At 41.4% G+C, this 16,001-nt stretch overlaps 1 protein-coding gene across 15 annotated transcripts in view; it reads left to right on the forward strand.

Annotated features, from left to right (window-relative positions):
* The window catches only part of LOC125000976 (inositol polyphosphate-4-phosphatase type I A-like), a 59,398-nt gene that overhangs the window by 29,424 nt on the left and 13,973 nt on the right, over window positions 1-16,001 (forward strand). For 2 of the 15 annotated variants that reach the window (XM_047576795.1, XM_047576802.1), the window contains exons 2-19: window positions 1,741-1,816; window positions 7,232-7,453; window positions 7,534-7,578; window positions 7,656-7,774; window positions 8,677-8,793; window positions 8,881-8,960; window positions 10,153-10,264; window positions 10,361-10,451; window positions 11,124-11,271; window positions 12,342-12,472; window positions 12,558-12,662; window positions 12,740-12,848; window positions 13,063-13,080; window positions 13,903-14,089; window positions 14,745-14,960; window positions 15,053-15,194; window positions 15,323-15,505; window positions 15,844-15,876. In XM_047576795.1, coding sequence (XP_047432751.1) covers window positions 7,348-7,453; window positions 7,534-7,578; window positions 7,656-7,774; window positions 8,677-8,793; window positions 8,881-8,960; window positions 10,153-10,264; window positions 10,361-10,451; window positions 11,124-11,271; window positions 12,342-12,472; window positions 12,558-12,662; window positions 12,740-12,848; window positions 13,063-13,080; window positions 13,903-14,089; window positions 14,745-14,960; window positions 15,053-15,194; window positions 15,323-15,505; window positions 15,844-15,876 — 1,942 coding nt within the window. In that variant the 5' untranslated portion in view covers window positions 1,741-1,816; window positions 7,232-7,347. The remainder of the gene's footprint in view (window positions 1-1,740; window positions 1,817-7,231; window positions 7,454-7,533; window positions 7,579-7,655; window positions 7,775-8,676; window positions 8,794-8,880; window positions 8,961-10,152; window positions 10,265-10,360; window positions 10,452-11,123; window positions 11,272-12,341; window positions 12,473-12,557; window positions 12,663-12,739; window positions 12,849-13,062; window positions 13,081-13,902; window positions 14,090-14,744; window positions 14,961-15,052; window positions 15,195-15,322; window positions 15,506-15,843; window positions 15,877-16,001) is intronic. The other 13 variants (XM_047576797.1, XM_047576796.1, XM_047576805.1 and 10 more) reach the window with 8 other exon arrangements.

Genomic DNA, 16,001 nt, shown 5'->3' on the forward strand with positions numbered 1-16,001 from the left:
ACTGTCATCTGATGTACATGTAAACAATGTGTATATCGCAGTATCGTTATATTGCAATAATGTATCATATCATGACTCAAGTATTGTGATACGTACCATACGTAATGCAAGTATCATGATACGTATCATGCATAATGCAAGTATCGTAAGAAGTACCATGACTCAAGTATCTTCATACATATTGTGATATGTACCGCGACTCAAGTATCGTGATACGTATTGTATCCTGACTCAAGTATTGTGATATATATCATATCATGACTCAAGTATCGTGACTCAAGCTTCGTGACTCAAGTGTTGTGATATTTATCGTGATTCAGTATCGTGACTTGTATCATGATTTAAGTATCGTGATATGTATCATATCATGACTCAAGTAGCATGACATGTATTCTGACTCAAGTTTCGTGATATTTATCGTGATAGGTATCGTGACTCAAGTATCGCGATACATATTGTATCCTGACTCAATAGTGTTGTAGATCAGTATCTTATAATTGTGAGATTTCCAGTATCGTGACTTGTATCTGATTTCAAGCATTATGATATGTATCATATCATGACTCGAGTAGCATGACATGTATTCTGACTCAAGTATCGTGATATTTATTGTGATAGGTATCGTGACTCAAGTGTCGCGATACATATTGTATCCTGACTCAAGTATTGTGATATGTATCATATCATGACTCAAGTATCTTGATAAATATTGTGATATGTATCGTGACTCAAGTATCGTGACTCGTATCGTGACTCAATTTAAAAATAACTTTAATAATTAAACCAGGATGATTATTTATTTTTGTTGCATTTAGCCTCACAGGGGATTGTAACGTCTTATTTGGTGTTATAATGAATAATTATAGCACAGCAGACACATGTATAGATGCTTTTAATATAATAGTAGTGTCTTTATTTCAACATTTTAAATACGTTGGAGTAAAATTGTTTTGTATTGTATTGTCAGGCCTGTCTCCCCTGCCTTTCTAATGTGACTGTAGTGAGATGAGTCACTGTTTCCCTGACAGTATTATTCAGAGCAGGTCAATGGTGTCATGATTACACGCTGAACCACAAGTAATATTGTATTCGGTTTAATAATCCTTTGAGAAGTTAAAATAATAAGCTGATTTCCAAGTGTAGCTCACTACACTTTTATGACTTTATACCAAACATGGTCCAATACAATAAATACAATAAAAAAAAATTAATCTCATTAACTAGAGGCTTTATAATGAATCAATCGCAATCAATCACATTTTAATGGCATTATGATATTTGCCCCCAAAACAATTTCTTTATTATTTAAATGGGTTTTAGTGGACAATTTAATCAAATAACAGACACAGACAAGATCAAGATCTTTTAATGTTTAATGGAAAAATGCATTTAAAGCACGCATGCATTTTAAGTTCCATTTTAAGTACTTCTTCAGAACAGTATTGACTTTAACGTAAGTACAATTTCTGCTTCTTTCTTCCTCTGGTAAAACCACCTGAAAGCGCCACCTGTTTAGTACTTGTATATGTATATATATATATATATATATACACACCTGATATATTGTCCTAAATATTCAGTTTTTATTAATTCTAGCATCTGAGGAATCGGAGGAGATCAGCAGACAAATGAAACCTCAGAGATTCTTCGTTGGTTTCATTGTTCCTGGTCAACCTCTTGCCTCAAACCTTGTGCTCGTTGTCAGCAAGTCTCTCATTGATTGCTTCCTTCGCGTTGCAGGAACTGGTGCTTGCAGTTTTTAGTCGTCGTCTGCTCACTTCTGCTTTCACCGCGCCTCTTCGGATGCCCCTCGCTGGTGGGTTCATTTGTCTCTGTTCTGTTATGCACAAAAGAAGGTTGCGGTTTCCACCTTGACTGGTCTCTGTGAAACCATAATACGTCCTCGTGCTTATTTTTGTGTCGCGTAGGTACGATCAGAGGCACCAGTTGAGAGGTTTCTGCAGAAAATGTTTAATTATTTTTCTCTTCTGTGTTTTTTTTTTTTTTTTAATGATTTGCGAGTTATAAGCTTTTCCAAATGATTGTCTTAACGGATGTTTTTTAATTGTTAACCAGTGAAAGCAAAAACGAAAGTGTTTTCTAACTGCACGGTCGTGGCCGAGTGTGTATCTATGTGGCGTTCAGGACTTTTTGATGGTCCTGTCCCTGTTTAAAGGCCCGTTTGAACCCTGCGAGTCTTAATTGAATGCAAATAGAAGTTCACGCTGCAGAGAAATAGAAATAGTTTTTTTGTTGATTTAAAATGGTTTGAGGTTGCTGCTTTGAGCCCAGACTGACTGTTTTGAGACACTTCCTGAAACATGAGAAGGAAGTGATGCTGAAGCAGCTTCTCTCACACACACACACCGAATGCGTGAGCTCTGTATGCTCCTTTTAAGCCGCCTTTCAGCAGCGGTTTAGCGGAAATAATTTTATAGTTCATTATGTCTGCTTTACACCGATGCCAACAAGTGAAAGTGAACAACAGTGCTCCTGCAGGAGCCTGTTGCACCAGACGTTCATAAAGGTTTTACATTTGAGAGGAGTTTAGAGGCAGGAATGGAAACCTTCATTAATATCTTGAGATTTTGCGATGCGAGGTCATGGAGGGGCTGCGGTATTTGCAGAATTTAACTGGAATAAACTGAGGAATAGCTGGAGGCCAAATGTGAGGAAGGGGGTGGGGTGGGGGGAACTGAGTGTGTTTGTGTTTGAGGGTGTGGGCGATGCTCATTTTCATGTGAAAGGGACACAGCTGCTCGCTCCCTCTAAGGAAATTATTCATGCTATATATCCCTGAGGGTCCATGGGCACACAGGGGACACCTCTGTTATCAAATGTGTTCATCACGGAGCTGATGGGACGTTTTTATTTTCTGGTACTTTGGTTGGATTATTATTAGGAGAAATGATGTCCACAATATCAAATATGCTCTTAAAGCTGCACCATTAACCCAAACTTTCCATTCAATCACAACCTGCTGCGTCTTTGGTTGATAAGTGAAACTATTTCACATTTATTCTTTTTCTTTTCCATATTATTGGAGAAGCGAGCATGTCCTCAGTGTGTGAAAGGCTCCTGGCAAAGAGGGGGCTGTAAAATGTGGTTTCACCATGTATGGTCAACTGGACTCTTTACTCTCTTGCTCTCTGCCTCTCTTTCTCCAAATCTGTCTTTTCTGGCCGAGGACGAAGCCAAACACAGATCTGAGCTGCACAGACAGCATGTGAGGCTAATGGTAACAGGTTTAGAAACTTTAAAGATCTTTATAGCATCTTCCAAAATAAACTCTTACAGGAGGAGTTAATTAATCTGAGGCTCCTAGTGTCGGGAAGATAAGGTGCCGACTTGAAGGAACTAACATTTACGTGATGTGGTGCCCTCTCATGCAAAAGAAGGAGGAGTTCACGGCCACTTCTATGTCTCCTTTGCCCCTTTTGCAAATGGTTTTGAAGCCTTGCAGCTTCTTAGAAGTCTAAAGGCAATTTGATGCTATTGTTTTCCCGCAACACGCTTAATTCGACTTTCTGAATGTGGTCCTTGTCCCCAGCTTACGTGCAACGGAGTAAATCGAATACCTGACGGGAACATGTCGTCCTCCTCCACGTTATGTGTCTTGTCAGCGGATTAATACCACATTAATACGGCCCCATTTCCTAGTTCACCTAATACGCCATATAATAAACAACTGGAGTCGTTCATGTGGCCGACTGGCATTTCATCTGTTTTAATCTCTTCTACCGACTGGGTTTACCTTCTTCTTCTACGACCGGCGTTCTGGGATGTTTCTTTTGTCGATTTCAGATCACATTTTAGTCAGATTTTAGTCGGAGTAACGTGTTTAACTCTTTAACTCTGAACATCTGGTTGCACATAAAGAAAAAAGCTATTTGAATTACCGTAACGCACCAATGGACAGAATTCAAAATGTGGCTGAACACTGGGGAGTCGCAGGCTGCAGGTTGGGCGACGACCAGGCGGCAACCTCCAGGTCTAAAGGGATGAAGCTCATGTGAAAGTGCAAAAAATTGCAGTTCATCAAGCGGCCACTTGAGGCTCCAAAAGGGAGCAAATCACAAATGCACCTAAATTGTCCGGTTAAAGTCAGATTAAGGCAATAATTTCTTTCACGTGCACGTAAACGTACTGAATCTTCCACCAGCATGCTCTATTTTGGCTGTAGCATTTTGTGCTCGTTCCTGTTCTACCTACCGTCCATCAGGGGCAGGTAACCTGTTTACACTTCCCAATAAACCAAAATCCACTTTGTGAATCCTGCATGGAGGAGTTTTTTTTTTTCTTTTCTGTGTCAGGAGCTCTGGTGTGGATTTACCTCGGCTTATCCAGTGCATGCGTGTGTGTGTGTGTGTGTGTGCCCCAGTTCATGTGACTCACAAACCTACACACACTGACGAGCCGTGGCGGCTAAATTTGGAGCTGCCTTATATGGCGGCTTTTCCCCCTCCGTGATGTCCGTTGAGCGCTGCTCATGATATTCTGTTTGTGCTGCTTGGCAGGAGGGTGAATTCCCAGAGCTCACTTAATTGATTTGAGGTGTTAAATCGGTCACTGTCATGTGTACCAGTGCAGAGGAGAGGTGGCAGGAAATAATGCGGAGGATGTGAAAAGCAGCTTTTTAAGAGGACAACTCTAATTTAATGTACTCTTTTCTATAGGTAGTAGGGCAGATGAAACCAGTAACCAAGTTCAGTAAAAAAATCCCACGGCTTTGAACTGGATCATGTGTAGAAGCCGGTTTCTGATAAGCAAACCTGAACATCCTAAGCCTCTCTCTGGTGTTTTTTTGGCCTCTTGAGTGGAAAAAGTGACTTCAGTTGGCTGAGACGCTGGAAAGTTTCTTCCAGGTTTGTGAACATTGAGTCTGGACATTTTGTTGAGTATAGTCACACTTCAGAAAGAAAGAAAAACATGTAGCAGGTGATGTGTGTGTGTTTGTGTTGTGCACCTTGCAAGGGAAGAATTATGTATTTATATCAGCCTGGTGGTGATGGACGAATACTGAGGACACTGCTCTGGGGCTGTGTGGGTTTTTATAGACTGCTCTACCATCCACTCACCCACTGCAAAGAGCCAGGATCAAACCAGAAGGCACACAGTTCAGTCCTCATCCTTCCACTCCAACCTTTAACGTTCATTAAATAAATGCTGATAACCAGATGTTCACTTCACACCTTTATTAGGTTCACCTGTTCAATTGCTTGTTAGCACATATAGCTCATCAACCAATCACATAGGTGCAATTCAGTGCATTTATTCATGTAAGACAACCTGCTGAAGCTCAAACCGAGCATCACAACCACGCTGAACCACAAGTACGCACAACCATCTCTAGGGTTTAACAGAGAATGGTCCCAAAAAGAGGAGGACAACACTGGACAATAGAAGATTGGAAAAACGTTGCCTGGTCTGACGAGTCTTGATTATAGGGTCAGAATTTAAACAACATGAAAGCACGGATCCATCCTGCCTTGTATCAGCGGTTCAGGCTGGTGGTGGTGGTGTGATGGTGTGGGGGATATTTTCTTTCTACACTTTGGGCCAGTATTGTTGCTGACCATGTCCATCCCTTTATGACCACAGTGGACATATCTTTTGACGGCTACTTCCAGAGGGATAATGTCACAAAGCTCAAACTGACAGTGAGTTCACTGTACTCCAATGGCCTCCACAGTCACCAGATGTCAATCCAATAGAGGAACCTTTGCAATGTGGTGGAACGGGAGATTCTCATCATAGATGTCGACAAATCTGCAGCAACTGTGTGATGCTGTCATGTCAATGAAGAATGTTTCCAACACCTTGTTGAAAGTATGACACCCAAGAACTAAGGCAGTTCTGAAGACGAAGGTCGGCCCGACCGTTTACTAGCAAGGTGTACCTAATAAAGTGTCCAGCGAGTGCATTTTGACTATTTATCAGATGAAGGAGTCACCCCAGAGTGTGTTTATGGAAATGTAGGAGTATCAGATTCAGTTTGCACCATGCAAACTGAATTCAAATGCAAATGTAAATCAGGTAAATTGTCCTCCATCCACGCAGGCCTGCAGCTGGTGCTCCAGATGTTTACAGTGGTGGCACCGACCAAAGTGGGACACTGTCATCAGGAAGTAGGCTGCCAGATATTAACCCAGACCCACAATTAAAAGGAGGCGTCTCTCGCTCTGTCTCTCTCTGCAGGACGTTTCAGAGTCTGTAATGAAACATGGTCTCCTTTCAATGATAAATGGAGCATAACTCATCCGACGTGAACTAGACCACTGTGCTTCTCCGTTCGAGCCAGCTAGCGTCCCTGGCGTTTCCAGCTCTGCTCCAAATGGGCTAATTGCTGTTCACCTAAATGGGACAGAGAGAACGAAAGCAGCAGCAGCAGGAGGAGGAGGAGGAGGAGGAGGACAGTTGTTGGTCCACAGCCCGAGACATTTAGAGGAGGGAGGATAGAAATATAATAAGAGACCATCTTTTTATTTATCCACAGCTAAAGCAGATGTCCTTTTCCCGCCCTGTGGTGCATATTTATATATATTTTCACATGTTTACTCGGACAAATCACACGTGCTGAGAGTCTGGAGGCTACAGATGATGCTCTCTGCTCCCTCAACCATATTTATTTATATGCAGCTCCAGAAAGTCTTCAAGTTTTCTCCTTCTCCGTCGTCTTTGAGGGTCTGTTAATCCATCTAAACGTTTGAGTCGTGGAAGTTTTTAGCTGGTACTTGCTTTGTGTTCGTGCTCAGTTTTACTCTCTGTATCTTGTTCCTTATTTCTGTTCTCCATATCCTCCTCCCCCTCCAGTTTTGTCTAACGTTTTTTTTTTTCGACAGTTTTCATGTTGAGTTTCTGATAATTCTTCTTCTCAGTTTCTTCAAAATCAAAATCATCTTCTTCTTCTGCGTCTTTGTGACTTCTCCATAGTCGTCTTACTCTCTTTTCCTCTTTTGAGTTTCTTCTTCTCATTCTTCAGCTGTTCTTCTCCGTGTGTTTCCTTCTTCTCAGTCTTAAGTCAGTTTCTTCTTTTTCGTTTCTGTACCAGTGTTGTCCTTCCTCCCCCCCCTCTACTGTCGTCACCTTCTTCTCGTTCTTCATTTACTTCTTCTACTTCCCTCTCTCAGTCTCGTTGTGATGACGCTTATTTATTTATTTATTTATTTCAGTCTGCAACACATGAAATAATAATAATGAATGAAGTGGTGGATGTTTCTTTTCCTGTCAGAGAGGCGAAGCGTCGCGTGGAGCAGCGGGAGGGCCTCGTCACATGGGAGTGTGCGACCGTGTGCGTGAGGGTGTGTGTTCAGGCCTCCTGCCGTCGCCCACTCTCGTCGGACCGGCATGGCGGGGGGCAGGGAGCGCGGCTCCAGGACCCAGAGGCCGTGGTCGGTGTACCGGGCCAACACGTTCGAGCTGTCCGATGAGATGATCAGCTTGGCTCTGGCAGGTAAAGGACGTCTCTCTCTTTATTGGTTCACGAGAGGAATTAAAAAAAATTTCTCACGCTGATTAAATCTCTTCTTCCAGGAAATAGTCAGGACCCGGACGAGCCGGTGCTGGAGTTCAGCGTGGGTGAGTCGAGCTTTCATTGAATGTGGTGAGACTGTGGCGTCTGGTTCATTGTTGATGCTGAGACTTGTTTTCTAAAGTGTGCAACGACCTGGTGACTCCTGCTTTGGATCGGAAACCCAACAGCTTTGTAGCAGTGAGCTGCACGACGCCACCGCAAGCTTTCTGGACCAAACACGCCCAGACCGAAGTCATCGAGGTCAGACTGCTCCTCCATTTAAGTCCCATCTAATGTCTGATTTCAGCTGTTTGAGTTGATAAATTATTGGTGGTATTTTGTTCCATCATGATATGAATTTTTAATATACTGACATACCGGTGTATTTGATTACACATTGTTTGGAACGTAGCACCACAAGACACTGGACACTATTTTCAGTCTAGCGCTTCTAAACACACATGGTGCGACTGTGTCACTGTGAGGTGGTGAAGATGGAAAGGTCTGAAAAATGACACGGCAGAACCAAAAAAAAAAAAAAAAAAGGTGTCGTGTCAGTTGTTTGGGTTTTTTTAAGGTGACCAATCGTCCCCCGACTAAAGCTGTCTCCAAAAATATATCCCCAATTTAAGCTTTTTGTGAAAAAACATTGCGCGCAGACTACAAGTATTACGGTAGCAGGCCTATTGACAGTAGCAGCATAAATATGTAATATGAGCTCTTCACTTCCAAGCGGCATCTTGCACACGTGCACAGTTCAGAAGGAAATCAGTCTCCTAGTAGGGGTGGGAAAAAATATCGACGATATGGCGATATATCGCGATATTTCGTTCCTATACATCACCGATTTTAAAACAAAAAGTCATGTTTTGGGTTTCTCTGCCACCTTGCTGCATGGCGTTCCAGTCGAAGAAGTTGACGGCCAAGTAGCATCGAAATTTAAAGCTTTAACTTTAAATGGAAGAAGGAACTAAGAGTACACAGTTTGCACATGGATAATTTGAATTAATATTGTTTTTTTGCCTCAGTTTGTCCAGTGAATTATCACTGTCATCTGATGTACATGTATACAACGTGTATTTTAAGCTGCATTTAAAATATGATGATATTTTGGTTTAAGTTGATGATCTTGAGTCGTGCTGTGTCCGTTTTTTTTCCTCCAGGGCACCAGTAACCCCATCTTCCTCAGCAGCATCGCCTTCTTCCAGGACTCCAACATCAACCAGCAGACGCAGGTCAAACTGGCCGTCTACGACGTGAAGGACCGCTCACAGGGCACAGTACGAGCTTTTCGTGGGTTTTTATCTTTGCTTTATGAGTCAAAAACAAGTGGTTGCCGTTGAACATGGGTTGCTCTTTCTTTCCAGATGTACATGTTGGGATCTGCACTTTTTCCAGTGAAGGAGTTGCTGCAAGAGAAGAGTCACAGATTACAGCTGGAACTGAGGTAACAGTTTATTTAATCGGAAACATAATTTACAAGCTGCTTCTGTTCATAATCTGAAATATTTTTCATTTAATTTTGCCAGTTTTTGGTAATTAAAATCTTTTAGTTGTTTTGAAAAACTAGCAAAATTTCTAATATTTAGCTCCCAAAGATGTGTATTTACTTGCACGGTTTTGCATATTTGATTTTACGTAAAATGTAATAGGATCCATCCGTATCATGTTGTCAAATTTTGTCATAATAACCTTGACGTTGGTTTGTGGTTGGCATGTACAAACTCTGAAGGGAAACAGGATGTGACGAAAGATTCGTGGTTTTAGTTGTTCAGTTACTCCAACTGGGAAAGTCTTGTCTGTGCGCACGAGCTCAAACATTTAGGTGATTACCGTTTGAAGGCGTTAGCTCTTAGTTTTATCACATTTTGCAGCATTTCTCAATCAATCAGTGAATAAATTTTACTCATGTTGAACCTTTCAAAACAAATAAATGCCATTCAAAGACGAAAATACATGAGTGAAACAAGAAAAAGGACTTGGAGACAAAAAATAAATAAAAATATAGAACAACATAGGAAGATATATGAACAGTAAAAATAGACTGACATAAAATAAAATAAAAGAGTCAAAATAAATATAACAATGAAAAATAGGAGAATATAAAATTGTGAAATATAATAAAATATAGAAACACTCAAAATGAAGATAAAAAATAAGAAATAAGAATATAAATCTGTAAAATAAAAAATAAAAATAAGAATAAAATATGGAAACACTCAAAATAACGACAAAAAATAAGAATTAAAAATTGTAAAATAAAAATAACAACATAAAATATGGAAACACTCAAAATAAAGATGAAAATAAGAAATAAGAATATAAATTTGTAAAATAAAAAATGGAAACACTCAAAATAAAGACAAAAAATAAGAATAAAAAACTGTAAAATAAAAATTAAAAAGACTAAAAATGTAAAATATGGAATAAGAAACATAATAAGAATATAAAACTGTAAAATAAAAATAAGAACATAAAATAGAATAAAATATGGACACTCAAAATAAAGATAAAAATAAAAATGTAATAAAAAAAAATAGGAGATTATAATATTATCAGACCTTAGATCAAACCAGGTAATTAATAAACACAATAAGAGTCTGTTGTGAATTTCACCTGATGCATGTTTGATTGTTCAGGTCGGCAGAGAACCAGCGGGTGGGGAACATCACCGTAGCCGGGTGGCAGATGGAGGAGAGGGCGGATCAGAGGATGTCGGTCGGCCGTCTACCAGACAGCATCAACGGCCGGGTAAGAGACGGGGAGCGACTTTCGGATTAAGCTTTATTGTCTTTGTGCTTTTTTTAGTGACTTCATGTAACGCTTGTGTGTGCGCGTGTCCTGCAGACGGTGCTGCCTGTGGACGAGAGCCTGACGGAGTCGATGGGGGTCCGGATCAAGTACGCGTCGCTATGCAAAGACACGCTGCTGCGCTCTGGTGAGGCAGCGCGACGTCCTCCACCCAACTTTATTCATATAGACCTTTAAAAAACACAGCCACATGGGTAAAATAAGAGCATAAGACAATTAAGACTATAATGAAACAGGGATAGAGGCTTAAAAGCAAGTAAAAAAAAGTGCACAGGCAGAACGAGGGTTATGTCTTTTACATTTTCCAGTTAAGACACGGACCAGCTCAAAACACTGCAGCTGGCAGGATAGAAAGCACCATAGACCAAAGACGAATGGACAACAGCTGTGGAAGAAATCTTTTTAACGGAAAACACTGACACAGATACTGAGGCTACATGGGGAAAAAAGGACCCTGTACCTATAATGGACCCTAAATTAGTGTGGAAAAACATCTGCATCTCACACTAATTTGAAGCAATAGCTCCACAAAGTGTCTAAACGAGAGGAAACAGAAATCTTACTCTGTAAAGGACACATGAACTGAACTAAAACCTTCTGCGTCTTGACCCTCCGCCTGTTTTCCGCCCTTCTCCTCATCCTTCATTTCTCATGTATTGATTTTCACCAGCCAGTGTGCGGGAGGTATCGGTTTACCTAAGGGATAGATTAGAGATCTAAAAATACCACATGTACGGATAGGAAAGGAATAATAGTAATAAGAATAATAATAATAATAATAATGATTGAATTCCTCCAGTGTTTGGAGGCACCATGTCCAGGATGTACCGCTTCCCCACCACGGATGGGAACCACCTCCGGGTGCTGGAGCAGATGGCCGAGAGCATCCTGTCGCTAAACATTCCCAGACAGTTTGTCAAGCTGCTGCTGGAGGAGGACGCAGCCAGGTACTCGCACGGCAGATTATTTGAATTAGGGCTGGGCGGTATGCCGGTTCAGACCGAATACCGGTACGATATGAATCTTTAATGTACCAGCATAGCATTTTCACTGTAGCGCTTCCAAACACACGTGATAGCGATGTGATCCGATACTGAGTAAAATTCAGGCTGATATCGGCGATACCGATCTGATGCTTCGTATAATGTGTCAGGTAAACCTAAAAAAACAAAAAAGTTGTTTATTTCAAATCATAGCCAGACATTGGAGTAAGTAATTTATTTATTTATTTTAAACTCTGAAGTATATGGAGGTAGTCGCTTCATTTACTATGTAGCCGAGCTAATGCAACCAAAAAAAAAAAAAAAAACATATGAAATATGTGAAAATGCTGCTTCAAACACTTAAAACATAATAAGACTGTGTTCCTACATCACCTCGAACGACTGAAGTATTGAAAGTATCAATATTTTGATTTTAGAATTGATTTTAGAGCTTAAAGACCTGGTATCGGAAGTATCGACATTTCAGTATCGATCCACACATCGGTAACGCATGGTGTCACTGTGAGGTGTCCGTCGGTTGTTGTTCTTTTTTTTGTTTTGTTTTTTAGGGTGACCAGACGACCCAGATTTCTATAACTGTCCCTGAAAATGTCCCCAATTTTAGCTTTTTATGAATGAGAAAAAAAAAATGTTGCGCACAGTCTACAAGTATTACGGTAGCAGGTTGCGCTGCTGTTGACATCACAGACACAGCAGTTGCATAAATGTTTAAATATGAATTAATATATCAAAATAAATGAAGCCATAATTGCCCCTGTTTTTTCTTTTCATCTTTCGTGTTGTGAACATGTGATTATGCATGAAAAAAATACCGTAATATCCCATGATACCGTCAGAATTATGAAAAATACCATAATATACATTTTTGTTCATGCCGCCTGGACCTAAGTTGAATCTCTAAATGTCTGGTTTGCTCGGCCGGCCCTAGACACAAATAAATATATTCAGTTTACTTTCATATTAGCTAAAAGGAAGCAGAAAATTCTCCTTCCTGACTCTTTCTCCGTGTCCAGGGTTTGTGAGCTGGAGGAGCTGGGAGAGTTGTCGCCTTGCTGGGAGAATCTACGTCGTCAGATCATCTCTCAGTATCAGAGCATCATACTGGCCTACCAGGAAACGCTCTCTGACCTCAACGATTACAGAGGTTAGCTGCACGTTTCTAAACGGCTCCTTATAAATATCAGTTTAGCATGTCAGAAGGCTAAGCTCCTTTCTTCTCACCGTGTCAGGTCCCTCGTTCAAAGCCAGTAACCTGAAGGCCGAGAGGAAGCTGGAGTTCATGCCCACCAACCTCCACGTTCAGAGGATGAGGGTGCAGGACGAGCTGGGCTTTGGTGAGATCCTAAACTTTTAGTTGGGAGCTTTTTAAATCACAGCTCCCAATTTAAAACTCGTCTTTCCGCCTCGCCAGAACACACATATGACGTGGTGACGATCGGAGCTCCGGCCGCTCACTGCCAGGGTTTTAAAAACAGCGGCCTGAGGAAACTCATCCAGAAGTTTGAGGAGGCAAAGAAACAGTGAGTTTAATTTGAATTTACAAATCCAAAATACAAGAAATGCATGTTTCTCTTATCTCTTATTTTCCTTTTGCTTCATTCATCCTTTTGACTTATATTCTTTCTGATGGTTCAAACTTAAAATGAGTGCATTGTTTTGTAGATTTCTGGTTTAATTCTTCAGTTCGGTTCTATGGCTTCCTCTTAATTTTGTTTTTGTTACCTTTTCGATCAGCGTTTATGAGGAGGGATGGTGAGTTGTTGCACTGCTTTGCTCGTTTTCATTTGAATGTGCACTGTTTGCCTCTCACTGCCTTGTAACCACCACCACCACCACCACAAAAAAAAAAAAAAAATAGTGTTGAGTTGTGCGACAAAATGTTTTCAAGCTTTGCAGATGAACCAGGTGAGCAGTTTTAATGTGAATGAACTTAATCACGTACCTTATTATGTTAATGATAGATAATAATGATGATGCATTGATATTAACAGTAGAGAACAACTGATATATTGGGCCGATAATGTTAGAATTCTTTAAATTTAATGTTTGTTTTTGGTTAAATTGAGCCTTGTAACATTTGTTACCATTGTGTCATTTTTATTATGTAAATGGAGGAGAAAAAGCAGTATCTGCTCCAAATATCGGCATGTATCAACCATCGGCCCATGCTGATGTTAAAAAAAATAAAATAAATCATATCGGTCGATCTCTAATTAACAGTCCAGTTTAAATGTGACTAAACAGTTTCTCAACTTACCGCTCATTTTTCCAAATTCAGTCATGGCTTCACTCTTGTGAAATGAAACCACTGACGTTCAGGTCCGTACTAAACTGTGGATCTGGATTTGTAAAGTGAACGGTATCACCACCGATTAAGACCATTGTCAAGAGCGAGCATGTGCATGCAAACACCTTATCTGTGTCTGTATGAGTCTATAACATTAACAAAAAGGATTTAAATTACTAAAATAGAGGTTTAAGTTCCTACTTTAACTTCTTAAACGGATAAATAGCTGTTAGAGAATATGAGGGTGTCGTCAGCGTATGCTCAAATATCAACTTTGCTTCCTTTAGCAGCGCCCTCTCCAGCTCGCAGTCTATCGTCTACATACCCCAGGACATAGTCCGAGCCAAAGAGATCATCGCCCACATCAACACGTTAAAGACTCAGGTCGGCTACTACGCTGAGAGGCTGTCCAGAGCTGCCAAAGACCGATCAGCCAGCGGACTGGAGAGGACGCTAGCTATTCTGGCTGATAAGGTATTAAGCCACAATGTCACAATGTTAGCTGGAGGCAAAACCGCAGGAAGCTGGAGGCAGTTGTAGACAACTTTGGTTTGGCTTTGGTGATTGATAGAAGAGATTGGAGTGAGACAACATGCACACACTTATTTAATATTCAACATATTTAATGCATCATTCGTTTCAGCCTGGATAACGTTATAGGTTAGAATAGGCTGAAATTACATTAAGTTACTTCTTAATGATTATGCTAAAGGCTAGCTATCACAACATTAGTTGTGTGTTTCAGGGGAGACCAAGCACAAGTTGCATTTACTACGTTACTTCTTGTGATATCTTTGTTGCCGAGGCTTCATTTGATAAACAGACCGGACTTTGTCCCCATTGTGGCCTTTGGTCAAATCGTCCATCCAGTGAGTGTAGGGGTTGGTGAATATTGTCCTATCAGTCAGAGTCAACTTTTTAAAATAACACTCACGGTCTCAGGGAGTGAGTCTATTAGTATATGCTCTAAAAAATACGTTTTCCTCGTCCATTCCTGCCAAAACAGTCAGTTGAAATATGCTAACCAGCGTTTACAAGCTAAAGCGTTAGAGATGTTTTGCCTCCAGTTAAGCCCCGCCCTCTCAAAAAAAAACATCACACTACTTAGACGTTCTCCTCTACCTTTCAGACTCGTCAGCTGGTGACGGTGTGCGACTGCAAGCTGCTGGCTTCGGCCATTCAGGCCCTGAACGCAGCCCGGCCCGAGTACATCGCCTCCAAAGCGTCGCCTTCCGCCGAGTCGGAACAAGTCGTCCTCCGCAACGACCAGGACACGCTGCTAGCCAAGTGGAGCGGCAGCAACAGCCGATCGTCACTGCATGTGGACTGGCATGAAGAGGAGTGGGTGAGTCTGAGAGGACGAAAACCATAGAAATATTTACACTGGAGACAAACATACATGCAGTATGTACATGGATATTTGTTCTGTTCTCTCAGGAGAAGGTGTGGTTGAACGTGGATAAGTCGCTGGAGTGCATCATCCAGCGCGTCGACCAGCTCCTTCAGAAAGAGAGGAGACCCAGTGACTGCAGTCAGGACAGTATCCAGAGCGACCTGCAGGGCGGCGCCAGTAAGAAAGGTAACGCCGAGCAAGGTTTATTACATTTAATAGTCTTTTTAAGGTTCTTTTTGTTTTCTGATTAAACGTGTTGAGTATAAATACGTTTGTTAGCGTGAACTGACTCTTCTGTGTGTGGCTGTGAAAAGATGACGGGAAACGACGAGCTTTCTGGATCAACCCGAGCATGTCAGAGGAGTCTCCATCAATACCATCATCATCATCATCAGAACCTCTTCAGCCATCCTCATCCTCACCACCTCCACCACCATCTTCTTCCTCTATGCCTGCCCTCTCCTCCGCACGTCCTCCCAGCCCCGAACAGCAGACCTGTAGGTTCATACTGCAGCTTCAGCTCCTCTCAGGCCTCTTTTCTCTTTACTCTTGTCACCTGATGATCAAACCAGTCGAACCAGGTTTTTGTTTCGTGTGCGATCTCCGTCCTTTGTCTAGAGTCCACACCAGACTTTGTGTTAACTGGACTTGTTCTGCTGAACCGGGGTGAAATGCCTGTCCAAACAATACTTCAGTTCAATTAAAATAACTTCCGAACCAAAGACTAGAAGAAGCTTTACAGCATGGGCCTTTCACCCTGGTCTGCAGTGTTTTCTCTGTGTGTCTCTGCGCTTGCTAATCATGTTGCATGTTGCACCTCCATCCCCTCTTCCAGATGGAAGCCCCACCCCCGAGGAGGCGTACCCAGGTAAGACCTACCCCCCCTCCCCGCCATGCTTCTGTCACTCTCCAGGACTCGATGAGATTTGAGGAAGAGAATATTCTTAAAGAATTAAGTAGGGACCCCCTACCTACTGTATGCCTTCTGTATTA

The sequence above is a fragment of the Mugil cephalus genome, chromosome 23 (genome assembly GCF_022458985.1).
Source record: "Mugil cephalus isolate CIBA_MC_2020 chromosome 23, CIBA_Mcephalus_1.1, whole genome shotgun sequence".
In the NCBI taxonomy this organism is placed as follows: Eukaryota; Metazoa; Chordata; class Actinopteri; order Mugiliformes; family Mugilidae; genus Mugil; species Mugil cephalus.